Genomic DNA, 16353 nt, shown 5'->3' with positions numbered 1-16353 from the left:
GTATACTGATGTACAATCATACATAATTATAACTTTTATCTTGAGAGGAAGAAACATGCTTTCAAGTCAATCTTTCTAGGTTGTCACATATATATATTTCATCACTGGAGGCAAACCGGTATTAGTTTGCACTGTCCAGAGTAAATCTTAGTCATTTTCCTCAGGTTGAAAGTGTGATAAATTTGAAACAACAAGAAGAGTCTTTGCTATGTTTGAAATAACCTCCACCTGCCTGGTCAGTCCCTTGAGAGAGGTAATGGAACCAAAATAATGCTCTTGGAAATTAGGCCTATGCCGATTGGATCAATCAGTTACTCCGGAAGGCAAATATTTTGTGCCAGCTGACAAGCTGTGGTTCTCTGATTAAGCCACAGAGTTGATGATCAAAAATAACACCTGCAGGGACTGTATGGCTGATTCCAGTCCAGCAGTTGGGTAACATCTCAGATTATGACAAGTTACTCCTTTTTTCAACAAAAGAAAGAGTGAATTAACTAATTCAAAATGCAGGAAGTCTATTCACAGTCTACCGATAATGACAGTTCTTTAGAGGAGGAAAATGTGGTCACTTAGGGAGGAGAAGGTTTTAGAATCAATAGGCATTTTTCCTGAATGTGGTTTGTGTCATCAGTATCACCTTAACCTTGCTCTGGATTTGTCCTGCATCAACATCAAGGCCATCTTGAGAGATCTGTATGCCAGATCCAGGGGCAATGGGACTTTCTTTTCTGTTGATGAACACTTACTGCTGATGGTTCGAACATCTGTTCCTTTCTAAATTGATGTGATTTTATTCTTTCTAATTTCTAAATAACGGTTTGTGTGCATATTTCTGCCATGTCTTCCTTCCTCTTGAATGTGATTGTTCATTCATGAGGAATATTTAATAAAATATTACAGGGGCTTCTTGTCTAGTACCTCTCAACAATAAATGTCTTTCAAATGAATTGATACACTGGGAAATGATGAATACCGAAAAATACCAAGGAAACTGTGTATCTTTCTTCGTTTCATGAGTATTACTTTTTAAATAAAGGTGTAAGACAGAGATCAAAAGGTCTTCAATACAGCTTCTGGGGTCCCCCAACTCCTGAATTTCAGGTCTCTTTATACTAAATAGGTCCTATCCCCTCAATGTCAACCTCATGACTGACTACTTGAACCTAAAGCCCCCAATCTTTTCCTTCAGAACTTTTTGATAAAAATCTGACTGAGGCTCTCCAACCTGGAAAACCATTTGAAATACATTTAAACAATTGTTCTCTTATTATTTTGTCTATGGAGTCTTATTTTCCAAAAGCCAACCTGTATCAAAACTCTCATAATGACCATAGCTGATTTAAATGATCATATTTATTTAATATATGCATTAATTTAAATAAGTGTGTTAACTTACTTAAAAATACTGATTTAAAATGTTTATTAAATAAAGTATTTATTAACTTAAAAATATTTTTCCTAATAACATAATAATCTCTATATGGCACATGTATGCAAACTATATTATTAGGCAAGACAAGCCAGAAAATATAGTTTGAGAGATTAGGCCAGTCACCAGAAAACATCTAGTGGATCCTTATTCAGACTGAAACTGTTTCGCTACTGCAAATGAATTCAAAATGAGACTAAATTTTGATAAAACCTTAGGAAAGAGCAAAAGAAGATTCTTACAGGTCTGTTACAGAGATGCTGTTTCTTGCCCTAAGTTTTTATGCTATCATTTGAGAGAAGAAAAATCTGTGACCACCAGGTTGAGCCTTCACTAAAGTAGGAGTAGAAATAAATGTGTGTTTGGCTGTCACCCACCAAACTTCTAATTGTATGAGTTTTGAAAAGTTTCTTGTTCTTCCAGTTCCCCATCCTAAACTCTGCCCCTGTCATTCTCCTAAGGAGGCCCTGCCAAACCCATGCCCATCTTACGAGACTATGCTTCTAGTGGTCTACTTTTCTGGAAGCATCACATTCTAAGAACCTTTCATGGTGGTTTTGAATCAAAACTTTAATCAATCCTTTGTTACCAAAAATGTTTCTACTAGGGCCTGAAAAAAATCTGAAAATGACCTTCTCAGATTATTCCTGCCAGGGAAATTTGCATTCCAATAGGATCACAATGTCTTGAGCTAAAGGAATGATTCCCACTTGATAGATTGGTGCCCCCATGGCAGGCATGTAAAAGAAACTGAGGTAGAGAGTGTGAGTGGGGAAGAATGGAATTCTCTGGTTCCCTGAATAGAGCAGTCCATTCAGAGGTAATGCCTTCACATTTTCCTTGTTTTTAACATTTTCCACATGAATCTTTAAAAATTGCATTAGTCAACTAATGACTGTTTCTACAAGCAGCTTATGGACCCCATTCAATAAAAGCAGAGAATACACCACATACATATACTTTTTAAAAATTAAATATAAATTAAACTTGGATTTACTTTCTTGTATGCTAGATTTCAAGAATTTTTTTTTTTTTTTTTTTTTTTTGCTTTAATTTACTAAATCTACCCAGGTAAAGGTTGTTTCCCTCCCCCCCCCGCCCCGCCCCGGTTTGGATTATTTATTACTTTCCCTTCCTCTCTGTAACCTTTGAGTAAAGTGAAAAATTGATTTATATGTGGGTGTCTACAATTTTTAACTTGAATGCAATTCTGAAAAAAAATTCATTTTTCCCCATCTGCATTTCTTTAAGTTCAGTTTAATTGCAATGACAGAAATATAGATATTGTACATATATGTGGTCTTAAACCTTATAGTGTCTATTTCTAATTCTAGGGTGCAATTAAAAGGAACTTATCCAGTAAGTATATCTTAGCTACCAGAAATAGAGTACAATTTAAAAGACAAAACAGTTCCTTGGATCTTGGAGTATATATACATTTGACATATACATTCTTGAGCTTGATTTTTAAGGCTGATGAATGTCTTACTTTAACAGCAAAGAAATCCTGTAATGATAAAAGGGCTCAGTGGGTTCTGAATGATTAATATTTAAATCCTGAAAGTGAATATGTTTTTGGATAAACATTGCTATTTCCTTTCTTGGAGAAGGAAATGCCAATTCACTCCAATATTCTTGCCTGGAGAATCTCCATGGACAGAGGATCCTGGCAGGCTACAGTCCTTGGGGTCACAAAGAGTTGGACACAACTGAAGCGACTGAGCACGCATACTGTGTCGTTTGACTTTAGAAATGAATTTAATCAAGTGTGTGTTTTCTAATTGGAATAGGGAGAGAAGGAGGGCAGAAGGAACTGAAGGTAGCTGCAATGCCCATTCTTGTGTATTTGATATGAAAATGTTAGTACACCAAAGTGATGTGAGATAGGTTATAATATACATGTGGCATGATTTTCTTCTGCATACAGCACATTCTAGGAAATTTTAAATAAATGGTTCCTAGTTAAAGGTATAACATTTTCTTGGCATTTCAAGAAAAGAACAGGCAGAGAATGCTGGATTCATGCACTGTGTACATATGGCCTGGCTTGGTATTCTCATATGGTAATTGAAATGCAGAACTGATCAAGGCAACAGGCATTCAAAGAACAGTGTGCTATTCCACTAAGCTCTGCAGTGTACAAATCTTCCATTTGATGGCTTATCATGGTGATTCCTTGATAAGGTTTTATAAATGCCAAAGAAAATGCTACTACTTATGCCTAATATATGACTATTGCATTGCCAGGGGAGAGAGTTTGTTCCTGGGTTTGTCTTGCAAAGTTTTCACATGGAGTTGCTTATTCATGGGATTTAAATCTCTATTTTCAAACATAGCTTATAAGACATAAGAGAAAAAAATGGTAAAAAATATGCCTAAAAACTTTCTTTGTCCTATGCATCAGGTGAAGAAGTAGCGAGACCCAGGCGTTCCACACCAACTCCAGAGCTCATAAGGTGAGCATGAAAGCTGTTAGTTGTGTTTTATGCAAGGTATCATGCACTGGTAACAATGGAACAAATCCCCTTTGAGCTAAACTCTCAGCATCTAATAACAAAGGGTCTGCCTGTGTGTGTAGGTCATCGCAGATTTAAATATGTTATCATTTCGCCCAAGTGCAGCCTGAGGGGGACCGTTAAGGAAGTACTCTGTAGTCATCTAAAGTAACATCTATCAGAATATGCAACCCTTCACTAATGAGAGAGTTAAAGGTCTATAGGAAGACATCATTTGGTATGTGGAATGCTGATCTGAAATATGATTATATTGCCCTACAAAGAGTAGCCTGTTGTTATTAGAGAAATGTAAATCAAAACTACAATGAGGTATCACCTCACATGAGACAGAACGCCATCATCAAAAAGCCTACAAACAATAAATCCTGGAGAGGGTGTGGTGAAAGAGAACCCTCTTATCCTATTGGTGGAAATGTAAATACAGCCACTATGGAAGACAGTAGGAAGATTCCTTAAAAAACTAGGAATAAAATTACCATATGATGCAGCAATCCCACTACGGGGCATATAACCTGAGAAAACCATGATTCAAAAAGACACGTGTACCCCAGTGTTCCCTGTAGCACTATTTACATCAGCCAAGACATGGGAACAGCCTAGATGTCCATCAACAGGTGAATGGATAAAAAAGTTGTGGTTCATACATACAATGGAATATTACTCATCCACAAAGAGAAATGAATTTGAGTCAGTTTTAGTGAGGTGGATGAACCTAGAGCCTGTTATACAGAGTGAAGTAAGTCAGAGAGAAAAAAACAAATATCATATATTAATCAGAGAAGGCAATGGCAACCCACTCCAGTACTCTTGGCTGGAAAATCCCATGGACATAGGAGCCTGGTGGGCTGCAGTCCATGGGGTCGCAAAGAGTCAGACACGACTGAGGCGACTTAGCAGCAGCAGCAGCATATATTAGTGGATATATATGGGATCTAGAAAAATGGTACTGATGAAGCTATTTGCAGGTCAGGAATAAAGATGCAGATGTAGAGAACAGACGTGGACCCAGCGAGGGAAGGAGAGGGTGAGACAAATTGAGAATGGCATTGACGTATGTGTATTACCATATGTAAATATGGTAACGCAAGTTGCCGTGTAACACGAGAAGCTCCACCTGGTGCTCTGTGATAACACACAGGGGTGAGATGAGGGGATGGGTAGGAAGGAGGTTCCAGAGGGAGGTGACGTTTGTATACTTGGGACTGGTTTACACTTTTGTATGGCAGAAACCAATGAAACATTGTAAACCAATTATTTTGAAATTAAAAGTGTTTTTAAAAAGAGCAGCCTGTTTAGTTGGATACAGTTTTGTGATACATTCTACATCACACACCAGAAGAATGTTCTATTTTGTTTTCTGATTTTGGCAAAGCATTATATTTCATACTGTGCAGTCCTTGGGATAAATAAGTCTTGTGCACATAAGTGGTGTTTCCCTGCAAAGACTCCTATTTCTATCGAAAAGCTGGATCCTTTTACCTTTCCCTCCTCCTCTAACCCCTCTCCTCTCCTCTTCACCTCTTATCCCCCAATAAACAGATAAAACTCATTAGGATCAATGAGAGAAATCAGGTCTGGGGAAGAAATGGAGATGATTATGTGCTTCTTGTTAATAATCGATTTAAGCAATAATTAGTTAAAAGGATGAGCATTGAACTTATTACCCTTCTTTTCTCCCTGATTTCTCAATATTCTTCTCTTTCTGAGACATGCAATTTTAAGGTGTTAGGAGATTATAATTAGTCTACTGTGTAGGGTGGAGGGGGGAGGATGGAAGTTAAAAGTTGGTGGACTAAGTTTCTTATTCAAAGATGAACTTCCTGGTGGCTTGTTCCTTAATTTCCCTGTGCCTGACATTCAGTGATCATACTCTGCATTAACTACAACACAGAGATGCAGTGAAGACAGATATAAATGGTTTTTGAGATCTTATGAGAAGGTGCTTTGTAGTAAATGGTTATCTTTAGTATTATCTCTTCTAGGTTTAGAGAATCTGATGCTTTCAAAGAGTTTCTTTCTGTCTTATTTCTGTTGGACCAACCCCCTGGCACCCAATTGAGAACCAGGAATCTTACCTCTTACCAATTCTTTTGTCCTCATACTTTTGACATCTTCATATATAGCTTTTTAGCCCCTCCAGAGCATGAGTGCATATTTATGTATGTACATAAGTGCACACATACATCAGCCTTACTGTGGAAGATATTTGAAAGCTTTATATCTCTTTTGACATTAATATTTCCTTTCTCTATGTTTTGCTGTGATGTGTGTGATTTAGCAAAAAACCTTCAGAGGACACCACGGCGCTTGCTCCCCTCTTTGGTCCACCATTAGAATCAGCTTTTGATGAACAGAAGACAGAAGGTAGGAAAAACTCTGTGTATCTATGGATTTGTTTTTCTTTTCGATAAAGTATAACTTATCTAAAGTAAATGTGTTTTGAGGCATGTTTTTAATATACCACTAGATCTTCATGTGAAAGAATAGTTCTGATCTAGGTGTGCTATCAGTATGGGAGTTTAGTTTGCAGACCTCTTAGTATTTCAGGATTTGAAATTTTACCTCCAGAGGTAGCTAAGAGCTAACATGTTCACTCTTCAAAAGAGGTCACTAAGAATTACTGAAAATCTGTACAACTCACTAGTCAGGGAGTAGGTGGTTTATGAGCCAAAGTGCCATCACTATGGACCGAGACCTTCAAATTTCTCATCATAATCCCTGTCATTGTGATCTAGCCTCTATGACCACATTTTCTCTCTTGTCCACCTCATCAGTGGAGGTGTCAATTGGACTGCTCACACAACAGACACTGTTTGCAAACTCAAGACCCAGGAATGACGTTAAATCATTTAACACGTAGAAAAAAATTGTTATGGGAAAAATATCATTTTGGCTGTTATTGTTGGATTTACCTACTAAATTTAACTCCTAGAATTAAATATTTTAACTTTTAAATATTAACCATTTTTTGATGCCTGTGAATAATGTATACCTTGCTGGCATAAAAGAAACTCCTTATGAAAGGGATCTAACCTAGTCCTAAGATGTATGTAGGTCTAATGCGTGCATCTCCAGCAGCTGTGTTTGATAACATAGAATGTTTTTTATAAAAAATCATTTGATTTAAGAACACTATGATTGTGTATAATTATATGTGATTTTTCTAAAACCCATTGGTGAAGGAGATTAAAGTGCTGAGGGCGATAAGACTTAAAAGCATAATGAGTAGACTCGGATAGTGACAAAGGGACTCCAAAGTATAGTAAATTAAACAAGATAGATTTTATTTCTGTTTCATGTAAACGGTCTCAAAGAACACAGTGTAGGACTTAAAGGGCAACTCTGCCATCCCCAGCATGTGGCCTTCACCCCTGGGTTGCTCAAATTCTCATTATGTGACAGTCAGAAGAAAGAAGTGTGGGGGAGGACCCATGGAACTCACTACCAATTCTCCTAAGAGCAAAACCTGGAATAGACGCACACCGCTTCCAGCCAGAGCCCATCAGCGAGAATTTAGTGCCATCTGGCCAGCTAAGCTTTAACTGTGGCAGAAATGGAGAGTGGATCCTGGGAGACAGCTAGCAGGCAGCCGCAACTGAGTGTTTTTCATTAATGTGGTTAGGAAAGTGAATAAGGAGCATCCCTGACTACTCCTTCAGTGATTTAAACATCTGCAACTTAGAATCCATAAGGAAAGGGGGCCCACCGTTAAGGTTGCTCAGTCATCTTATTAATTCCTCTGGAATCAGTCTCACTTTTAATGATATGTATAGTAACTGAAGGTGGTTTGATTTGTTACATTCCAAACCACCTTCAGTTACTATACAAAATAGAAAACCGTTCTTAGAAATCGAAGTGGTATTCCACACTGAATCCATAGAAAAAACAAAATGCTGTGTCAGATCATTGGACAATGTATGCTTTCACGTTAAAACAAAAAACAAAACTAAGGCCACCACTGAGGTTTGCAATGAAGAGGAGACACACAATGATCCTGGCCTGATTATTCTCTCGGTGGTTTCAGTCCCTGAAGTTCTGTGAAGTTTCAGCCTTGGCACCAAGGATACTAGCTCTTCCACCTACTTTTCTTATCTACCCACTCTTACATTTTTGATTGATTCTTCTATCACTAGGTTACAAGGCCTGAGAGGAAAGTATGTTTTTTTGGAGTTGGGTATGCATGCCTGGGATCAGATCTTAGCTCTTCTATTTTCACCATGTGTTGCTGAGCAAGTTGTTTAATCACTGTCATCTTTGGTTTCCTCAATATCAACCACGTGGTGGTATGGTGAGGACTGAAAAATCATAATAGCTATTGGCCTTATGATAGGTATTTTGTGTACATTATATTTATATACATTACCTCCTTTAATACTTTAGTAACTCTTAGAGATGGTTCTTACTATCTCTGCACCGAAGGAAGGGAAGCTCAGAGGTTACATGAATTGCCTAAGGTCCTAGTTGTTCAGTTCAGTTCAGTCGCTCAGTTGTGTCTGACTCTTTGTGACCCCATGGAGGCTGGATCAAATCCACATCCAACCAATTCCCAGCCTGTGTTTTACAACATAATGAATCACAGGCAGTACTTACAGAGACCCTGGCACATGAGAGGTGATGAGAAGAACTGGTACATCACATTGTTACCACAGCAACAAAAAAAGTCAGAAGAAAGAAACAAAAAATAGAAGAAATATTAGATTCATTGTCCTTAGGCCTAATACCAGTTGCCCTGGTTTACTTTAGATGTCTACATGCATGCATGCTCAGTCGCGTCCCACTCTTTGCAACTCTATGGACTGTAGCCTGCAAGGTTCCTCTGTCCAAGGGATTCTCCAGGCAAGAACACTGAAGTGGGTTGCCAGTTCCTCCTCCCCTGATCTTCCCAAGCCAGGGATCGAACCCACATCTCTTGTATCTCCTGCATTGGCAGGCAGGTTTTTTACCACTGAGACAACAGGGAAGCCCTTAAAAAAAGCACTTGTTTATTTTTCTGGTTCTTTTAACATGTTCACCATTTCTAAATAATTTAATTTCTCTTTATAATGTTGTAAAAGGCTTGTTTAAAGATCCCATAAGATCCTTGAAAGGTGAGAAGCACTGTACAGAATTCAGACATTTTCATTCTTGAAGCATATTCTTGGCAAACTTTAAATAAATCAACTTAAAACAAATGTCCATGGGAATAATGCCTATATTTTCAAGTGGGTGCAAGAAATGTATTGACATTTAGAATGTCCTTAAGTGACCCACCAGGAAAAGAATGCAGACACTCTGTTTTGCAAGTTTTTATTTAGCTATATGTCCGCACACAGATAATCCCTCTGCACACGAGCTCACACACACACACAAACATGCACACCCTGCTGTTTTTTCCATTCTCTGATTGAAGAGAATCAGGAACAACACATCTCTAAATTAATTTACTAGGACTGAGGCAAGGCAGAAATAATTTTGTGAAGCTCCCCTTTAAATTGAAATTGTAAGTTCTAAAATCAGGATGTTTCTTTTTTCAACTCACCAGGGGAAATGTTCTTTTTATGTTTCCAGTTCTTTTAGATCAGCCTGAGATATGGGGTTCAGGCCAACCAATTAATCCAAGCATGGAGTCGCCAAAGTTAACAAGGCCTTTTCCCACTGGAAGTAAGTTATGTGTCTGCTCTGTCTGGAAAAATAAGTGACTCATTTTACTGTCTGTCTGCATAGTGAAATTAGGCAACGCTTAGGAAGTCTACATAAGCAACATTTGGACTGTTTAATATTAAGAAGAGATGTTGTTCTAATAAGCATTAGAAGTTAAGGGGCCTAGGACAGTTGGTTGAGACAAGAATAATACAATAAATAAAGTAAAATAAGTAACTTTGAACCACAGCTGCTTCTGTGTGACATCTCACTTATTCATTCATTAATTCAATAGGCTTATATAGGCATGACAAGCAAGTGGACTAAAGACCCTGCTATGTTCTAAGCATGGGCTAGCACACAGCACAGAGCTAACCAAGTCAGATAAGGTCTCTGCTTGTCCTAGAGGACAACTGAGGCTTCAAAGGATAGAGGGGACACATTGAGGGGAAAGAGTTTAACTGGAGGACAAGAAGAATGATGCCATATGGTAGAAAGAAGCTGAGACAGGAGATCAGGGCACATTTATCTCAAAGCAGAGCCATCAGCCTTGTTTGTTCCAGAATGCTCCTAACCCCTACTCCAGGTAACTGGGGAAAGAAGTCCGAAGAAAAAGGAAACTCATCAAATTTACCAAGTATAGCAGTGAGAGGAAAACATACATTTAAAGAATGAAGGGGGAAAAAAAGATTTACCTGTTGAAATTCTTAACTTTGCCCACAAAGTGACAAGCCAGTTCAAAAGAATGAGTCTCTGGGTTGGGCTGGAAGACAGTAGTTTTTCTAGCTCAGGGATTTTTTTTCAGCTATAATTTCCACCAAAGGAATCTGTTCATTCTTCCTTGACCTGAATCATTTTGCTATAGATTTCAAAAATATACCCAAATTCAAGACATTACTTTGAGAAATCTTTCCAGACTCAATCCAAGCTATAATATCCTGACTCTTATCAAAAGCCCCTCACCGGGCTGCTCTCATTTCCTTGACCACGCTCTAGGTTGCAGTTGCCTGTGACCACAGTCTTCCTTCATTCAGCTGTAAATTCCTAGAAGGCAGAGGCTCATTGTATTCAACCCCATGTCCTTCATCCCTAGTACAGGTCACAGGACTTTGGTGGCTTTTGAGGCTTGTAAAACAAAGGAATGAATGAATGAAATGATATTATTGTTGCTATTATCTGACTTTCTTTTGACAAATTCCTGTCATAAAATGGAAGAAATCTGAATGAGTCCTGCTTCAATCACTAAGCTTTGAACTTAAAAAAAAATATGGACTGCTAATATTTTCCAATAGCAGAATATGAATGAAAGCCCAAATCCTGGTTATCTGGGAAATATTACATAACTTAGGGAGAAAGTGATCAGTAATGAATGGCTTCTCATCTCTTGGCAGCTCCTCCACCACTGCCTCCAAAAAATGTACCAGCCACCCCACCCCGAACAGGCTCCCCCTTAACAGTTGGACCAGGTAAGCTTTATTTTTTTGTCCTACGATGGTGTGGCAATCAGCAGTGGCCCTGGACCTCAACATGCCTTTGATGTGTTGAAATCTATAGGCTAAACTAAACATGAAAATGATTGCATTTAGTTTTACTTCCACTGCAGTTTACTATTTACACTTCTTTAAGTATCACTCCCAGGTTTCACAAAAAGTTTCATTTCTCAACTCATATTTCTCTCTGTATAATTTTGTTGAACAAAGGTCATGTTTATTTGTGAGATAAGAGAAATAAAAACTCAATATTAAAAGCCATTGTTTAATTGACATCTCACTTCATTGGACCTCATTTTAAATGACTGAAGAATTAAAAGTCTCAAGGCATAATTCATATTTTTCTAAGTGCTGATAAGTTAATTAGAATTAATATTGTGTAATCCACAATAATAATAAAATGGGTCCTGGAATATGCAGTATACAGGTAAGCTTGGGTAGTGCAGGATTTTTCCCAGCAGTCATTATTTATTATCCCATGGCAAAGCAATGTGTAAGGATGATGAAATATGACAAGGAACTGCAGCATGCCTTCAGACAGATGACTTCTAAGGCATATTTTTACCAGCTATTAAAATCAATACTATGGATTCCTACAATTTATAATGTACCTCTTCTTACTGGACTAGCAATTCAGAAGCAGTAATAGTTATTTTATGTGTCTGGGTCCTTAGAATGTAGTTCTTCATCACCTTTGGGATTCTATTGCAGCTTCACCCATAGCTATTTATGCAATCTGGTGAGTTTGATAACTACAGAGGGGGTATTTATCAACAAGAGCAAATGCAAGACATAGTCACTGATGGAATTTATATTGACTCAAACCCAACAGGAAGTCATCTGGTGTGTCAAAGGTAAAGGTGTTTGCAAGTTCAAACCATTTTGGCCCCTATAGTCTCATGAATATGTTAGAGATAAGTAAGTCTACCAGCAGTGAAATTATAAACACTGTGGCCCAGCAAACTGCTGTCCCATTTATTTCTAGCCTTGAAACCTTGAAGGGTAACTTTTTTCAACTGTGAAAATATATGAATACTAAGCCTACTCTTACAGGTAAAAGGTTATTTAAAGGTAAAATGGCTCATGCCTTGCAATTATTTAGGTAACAATTTCTAATTTGAATAATCCTGGTTTAAAAATCCTCACATTTCAGTTGTTATCAACTACTTCCTGCAAAGCTATAGAAGATAGTTTTAATTTTTCTTTTATTATTGGTAAAAATTAAAAAGAATAGCTAATACTAATATTTAAGCAAAACAGGCTTTTTATTTCATGAATTCAGATATATATATCAGTTATGCCTATGGTATTAACAGGTTAGACTTGATGAGAAAAGAAATTATGAAGATTTTTTATAATTTTCTTCCCTATTAAATGGGTTTATATGTAACAATTCTTCTCAATATCCTATGTGCATGGTGCGTGGGGTGTGTATGTGTATATTTGTAAATATTCATGTGGGGATATCTCTTTAAATAATCTTTGTGCTGTGTTTCTGGTGTGTTCAAGGTAGAAGATATACAACTACTTATGATGTGATAATTTTTTTAACTAACATATATTATCATTGGTTTCACCAGTTTCATTTAACATGCTAGGGTAGACAATCTTCATCAAATATGAGGGTGATTTTCAGCTATCATTTCTTTTTCTGTTCTGTCCTATGTATTTCAGTAGGCCAGACTTTCCAAAGGGGCCTCCCTTTTGAAATCTGCAGTTCCAGAGCCTGTACACTTCTGAGAATGCCTTCTCAGAATGACCGCACTTTGCTCTCTCCTGAGCAGCCCTGGAGGGCAGTTGCATGCTTATACTTCTGGTGATGGTAGATGTAGCCAAGTCAGATCACCCCACACAAGGGTAAATAATAGCAGAAGAGGTAATGTTCACAACATAGAGGCAGGGAACTCTCTCCTCCCCTGCAACCACAATCAAGATATTTTTCCATCATGAAATATTCCCACCTTGGCACCTCACAAGATAACCTATGTATCAGGCTTTGCTTCACCCCTCCCACTTCCTATATAAGTAATTTTAACAAAGTCAATTAAATTTTAAAATCAACTACTTTAACCACAGGAAATGACCAATCGGCCACAGAGGTCAAAATTGAAAAGCTACCATCCATCAATGATTTGGACAGCATTTTTGGCCCCGTGTTATCCCCCAAGTCTGTTGCTGTTAACGCTGAAGACAAGTGGGTCCATTTTTCTGACACATCCCCGGAACGTGTTACTCCAGAGTTGACTCCAAGGGAAAAGGTGGTGTCCCCACCAGCTGCCTCAGACAACCCAGCTGACTCCCCACCTCCGGGCCCCCCGGGTCCTCCTGGCCCCTCAGGACCTCCGGGTCCTCCTCGCAATGTACCGTCGCCGCTCAATTTAGAAGAAGTCCAGAAGAAACCTGAGCAGAACGTCATTAAAGACGATTACTTAGAAACAATCTCATCTCCTAAAGATTTTGGGTTGGGACAGAGAGCAACTCCGCCTCCCCCACCACCACCCACCTACAGGACTGTGGTTTCGTCCCCCGGACCCGGCTCGGGCAGTGGTCCGGGGACCGCCAGTGGTACGTCTCCCTGTTTGAGTGTGCGTCGTGTGCCCGGAATGGCCGTGGCTGCTGCAGTGTGAGCAACACCCTCCTCCTGCCTGGCAGTTGGCTTTAGATAGCGCTTCAGCCATCCCTCCTTCGCTGTGGGTGTGCTGTGCCCTGTGGCATGTCCTAGTCCATCCAATGCTCGCGGTCGTAGTGCAAGTCTGTGGATGTGTCCTGCCCTGCACTCCTGACCCTTAGGAGTGCCCTTCCACCCTGCAGATAAGATCTCTATTTTTTAAAGAAAACTGTGATCTCATTTTTAGAATTCAGGAAAGTTCTAGAAAGACAGGTTTCACAGAAAATGTGCTTCAAGTTAAATGTCTGATTTCCTCATCAGATGTCTCCACAGGGGACCTAGTTTGTTTTATGTTGGTTTTTTTTTCTTTAATTCTTCCAGTTTATTGAGATATAACTGACAAAATTCTAAGATATTTACAGTGTACAATGTGATAATTTGATACACACATACATTGTGAAATATTTGTCCCACCAAGTTAATACATCCATCAGCTCACATACTTACCTTTTTCTTTCTTTTTTTTTTTTTTTTGATGAGAACATTTAAGCTCTACTTTCTTGGCAAATTTCAATCATACAATACAGTGTTATCAATTCTAATCACCGTGTTATATAGATCTGTATTTTTTCCAAAAGCCCTGGTTTTTGTAGGCCTATGTATTTTCTATTTCCTTTTTTTTTTTTTAATTGGGGAAAACTATGTTAACTTCTCTAACTATTTCAGAGAAAAAGAAGTAGGATTTGAAAAGGAGATTTTAGAGGACAGCGAAAAAGAGGCTGCCTTATTTCATCTCCAGCCTAATCAGGCTGCCACTGAAACAGACTGCTCTCTGATGTCATCATTTGACAGGCTAGTCAGCCTATAAGGTTGGTTCTAAGTGTGGTGACAGGTGATGGAGCAGTTTGTCACAAATGTACCTTTTGGGACTCAACATGCAAATATTGACATGGAATCTGATGTTTTTGGTTTTCCTGTTTGGTGTTTTTTTTTTCTTTTTTTTTTTTTTTGTTTCTCTTGTTTCCTGCTTCAAGCTTCATTTTGTATTCTCTAATGATGAAAGGATGGGAACTGCCATGCATACCCGGGAAAGATCAAGATATTCCTAATGCATTCTTCTGTATCACTCATTCCATTTGTGCTATGTTTGTCTACCAAGATCCTCTGGTGCCTTCTCTCTTGTTCCTGTCCTCTTTGTTAGGTACCTTCTCAGGGGTGTCAAGGGCTATTTGTTTTTTATTTGCTTTTAAAGAGGTGACCAAGTTTAAATTATTCAAATCTATTAAGAGACAGCAAGGAAATATGTTTGTCTCTGTTCTAATAGTCATCATTGCTTCTGCTTTCAAGGGCACGTCTTTCAGTGTTTGCTCTGCATTTGAAATTGCTCTGAGCTTTAAAGTGAGAACATCGAAGCTGATCAAGGAGAGGACTGAAGAATCTTCTGTACACAAAATCAGTGTTTGGTATCACAGGTGTTCCCCTCCTTCACCAGAAAGGGAAAACAGTTCAATACTAAAATTTAAGTTTGAAAAACTGTGCTAAAACAAAATCAGCAGGTTTGTTTACCATAGGGTCCTAGAGAACCTTTATTTTGCCAATAAGAGCAGCAGCTATAGTTTCTTTTCCTGGCTTCATGCTAAGAACTTTAAGCACATCATTTCATTTTTAGAACAACCTCATGAGGTAAATACTCTTATTTCCCCCATTTTACAGATATGAAAACTGAGGCTCATGGATGTTTAATAATTTGCCTAAATTTACACTGCTAGAGGTGATAGACTTGGTATTCATTCTCAGGTCTATCTGACCCCAGGCCTGTGTTCTTAACCACTGTGCCCTCCAGGAGCCCTTGCAAGGTTTAGTGACAAAATATCACAAACTTATCTGACCCTGACATGCACCTGTATTACACAGTGTCATCAAGATCACCAAAAGTCTTTTCTCCAAACCTACTGCTCTGTGCTTCTTTCTGTATTTCTGGGGGGTTGGAGCCCCACCTCTATCCTCTATTTCTTTTTTAGATCTTTTGGGGTGATGTAAGGGTCCTTACCTAACTATAAAGATAATAAAGGGCCTCTAAGTAAAGCCTCCAGTTCAGACCTCAGCCCAAAAGAAGCTGGTTGTCCTCTGTCAAAGAGAGACATGTTTCCACTGTCTTGAATGGGACTCTTTCCTGGGCCAGGCTCTGAGGCTTCTGAAAGTGCTTTTCAAGGAATAATACCTTCTCTCCAGTGGCCTGGTCACTATTCGCTACCCAAAGTTAACACCTTTAGTTGGGGGAGAGGAGGACAGGACAAGTTTGTTACTCACCAGGCTCCTCAAGCACCTTCTACAAAGTTCTGGGATATACTTGATTAATTGAATTGATCATTGATCTAATGAATAAAGAGAGAAGCTCTAGCTTTCTTTCTGTAATCCTTGGCAGTTTTGTTGTCATTTTAATGTTTAACTTCCATATTCTTACTTAAAATTACTTGAAAATGTTACCAGTAAAGACTAATGGTTCTTAATAATTGAGCTGGAAAACACTATACTTTGCTAATATTAAAGAATTGAATTTCTAAGTGGAGGACCAAACTGGGCCAGTGAAACTCATGAATAAATAAAACTGTGCACTGTTATCTCCTTAATTAAGTCCCAGTTTATTTGCTCGTTAATCTTTTATTGATGAAATGCACAGAGGTTGGCAGA

At 38.4% G+C, this 16353-nt stretch overlaps 1 protein-coding gene across 21 annotated transcripts in view; it reads left to right on the top strand.

Moving 5' to 3' along the window:
• The window catches only part of SGIP1 (SH3GL interacting endocytic adaptor 1), a 229972-nt gene that overhangs the window by 141774 nt on the left and 71845 nt on the right, over positions 1-16353 (top strand). For 11 of the 21 annotated variants that reach the window (XM_070467995.1, XM_070467999.1, XM_070467996.1 and 8 more), the window contains 6 exons: positions 2764-2788; positions 3834-3885; positions 6224-6309; positions 9493-9585; positions 10956-11030; positions 13131-13619. In XM_070467995.1, the coding sequence (XP_070324096.1) occupies positions 2764-2788; positions 3834-3885; positions 6224-6309; positions 9493-9585; positions 10956-11030; positions 13131-13619 (820 nt within the window). The remainder of the gene's footprint in view (positions 1-2763; positions 2789-3833; positions 3886-6223; positions 6310-9492; positions 9586-10955; positions 11031-13130; positions 13620-16353) is intronic. The other 10 variants (XM_070468007.1, XM_070468004.1, XM_070468011.1 and 7 more) reach the window with 1 other exon arrangement.

Source organism: Odocoileus virginianus, chromosome 5 (assembly GCF_023699985.2).
Source record: "Odocoileus virginianus isolate 20LAN1187 ecotype Illinois chromosome 5, Ovbor_1.2, whole genome shotgun sequence".
NCBI lineage: Eukaryota > Metazoa > Chordata > Mammalia > Artiodactyla > Cervidae > Odocoileus > Odocoileus virginianus.
This window is presented reverse-complemented; position numbering and strand designations above follow the sequence as displayed.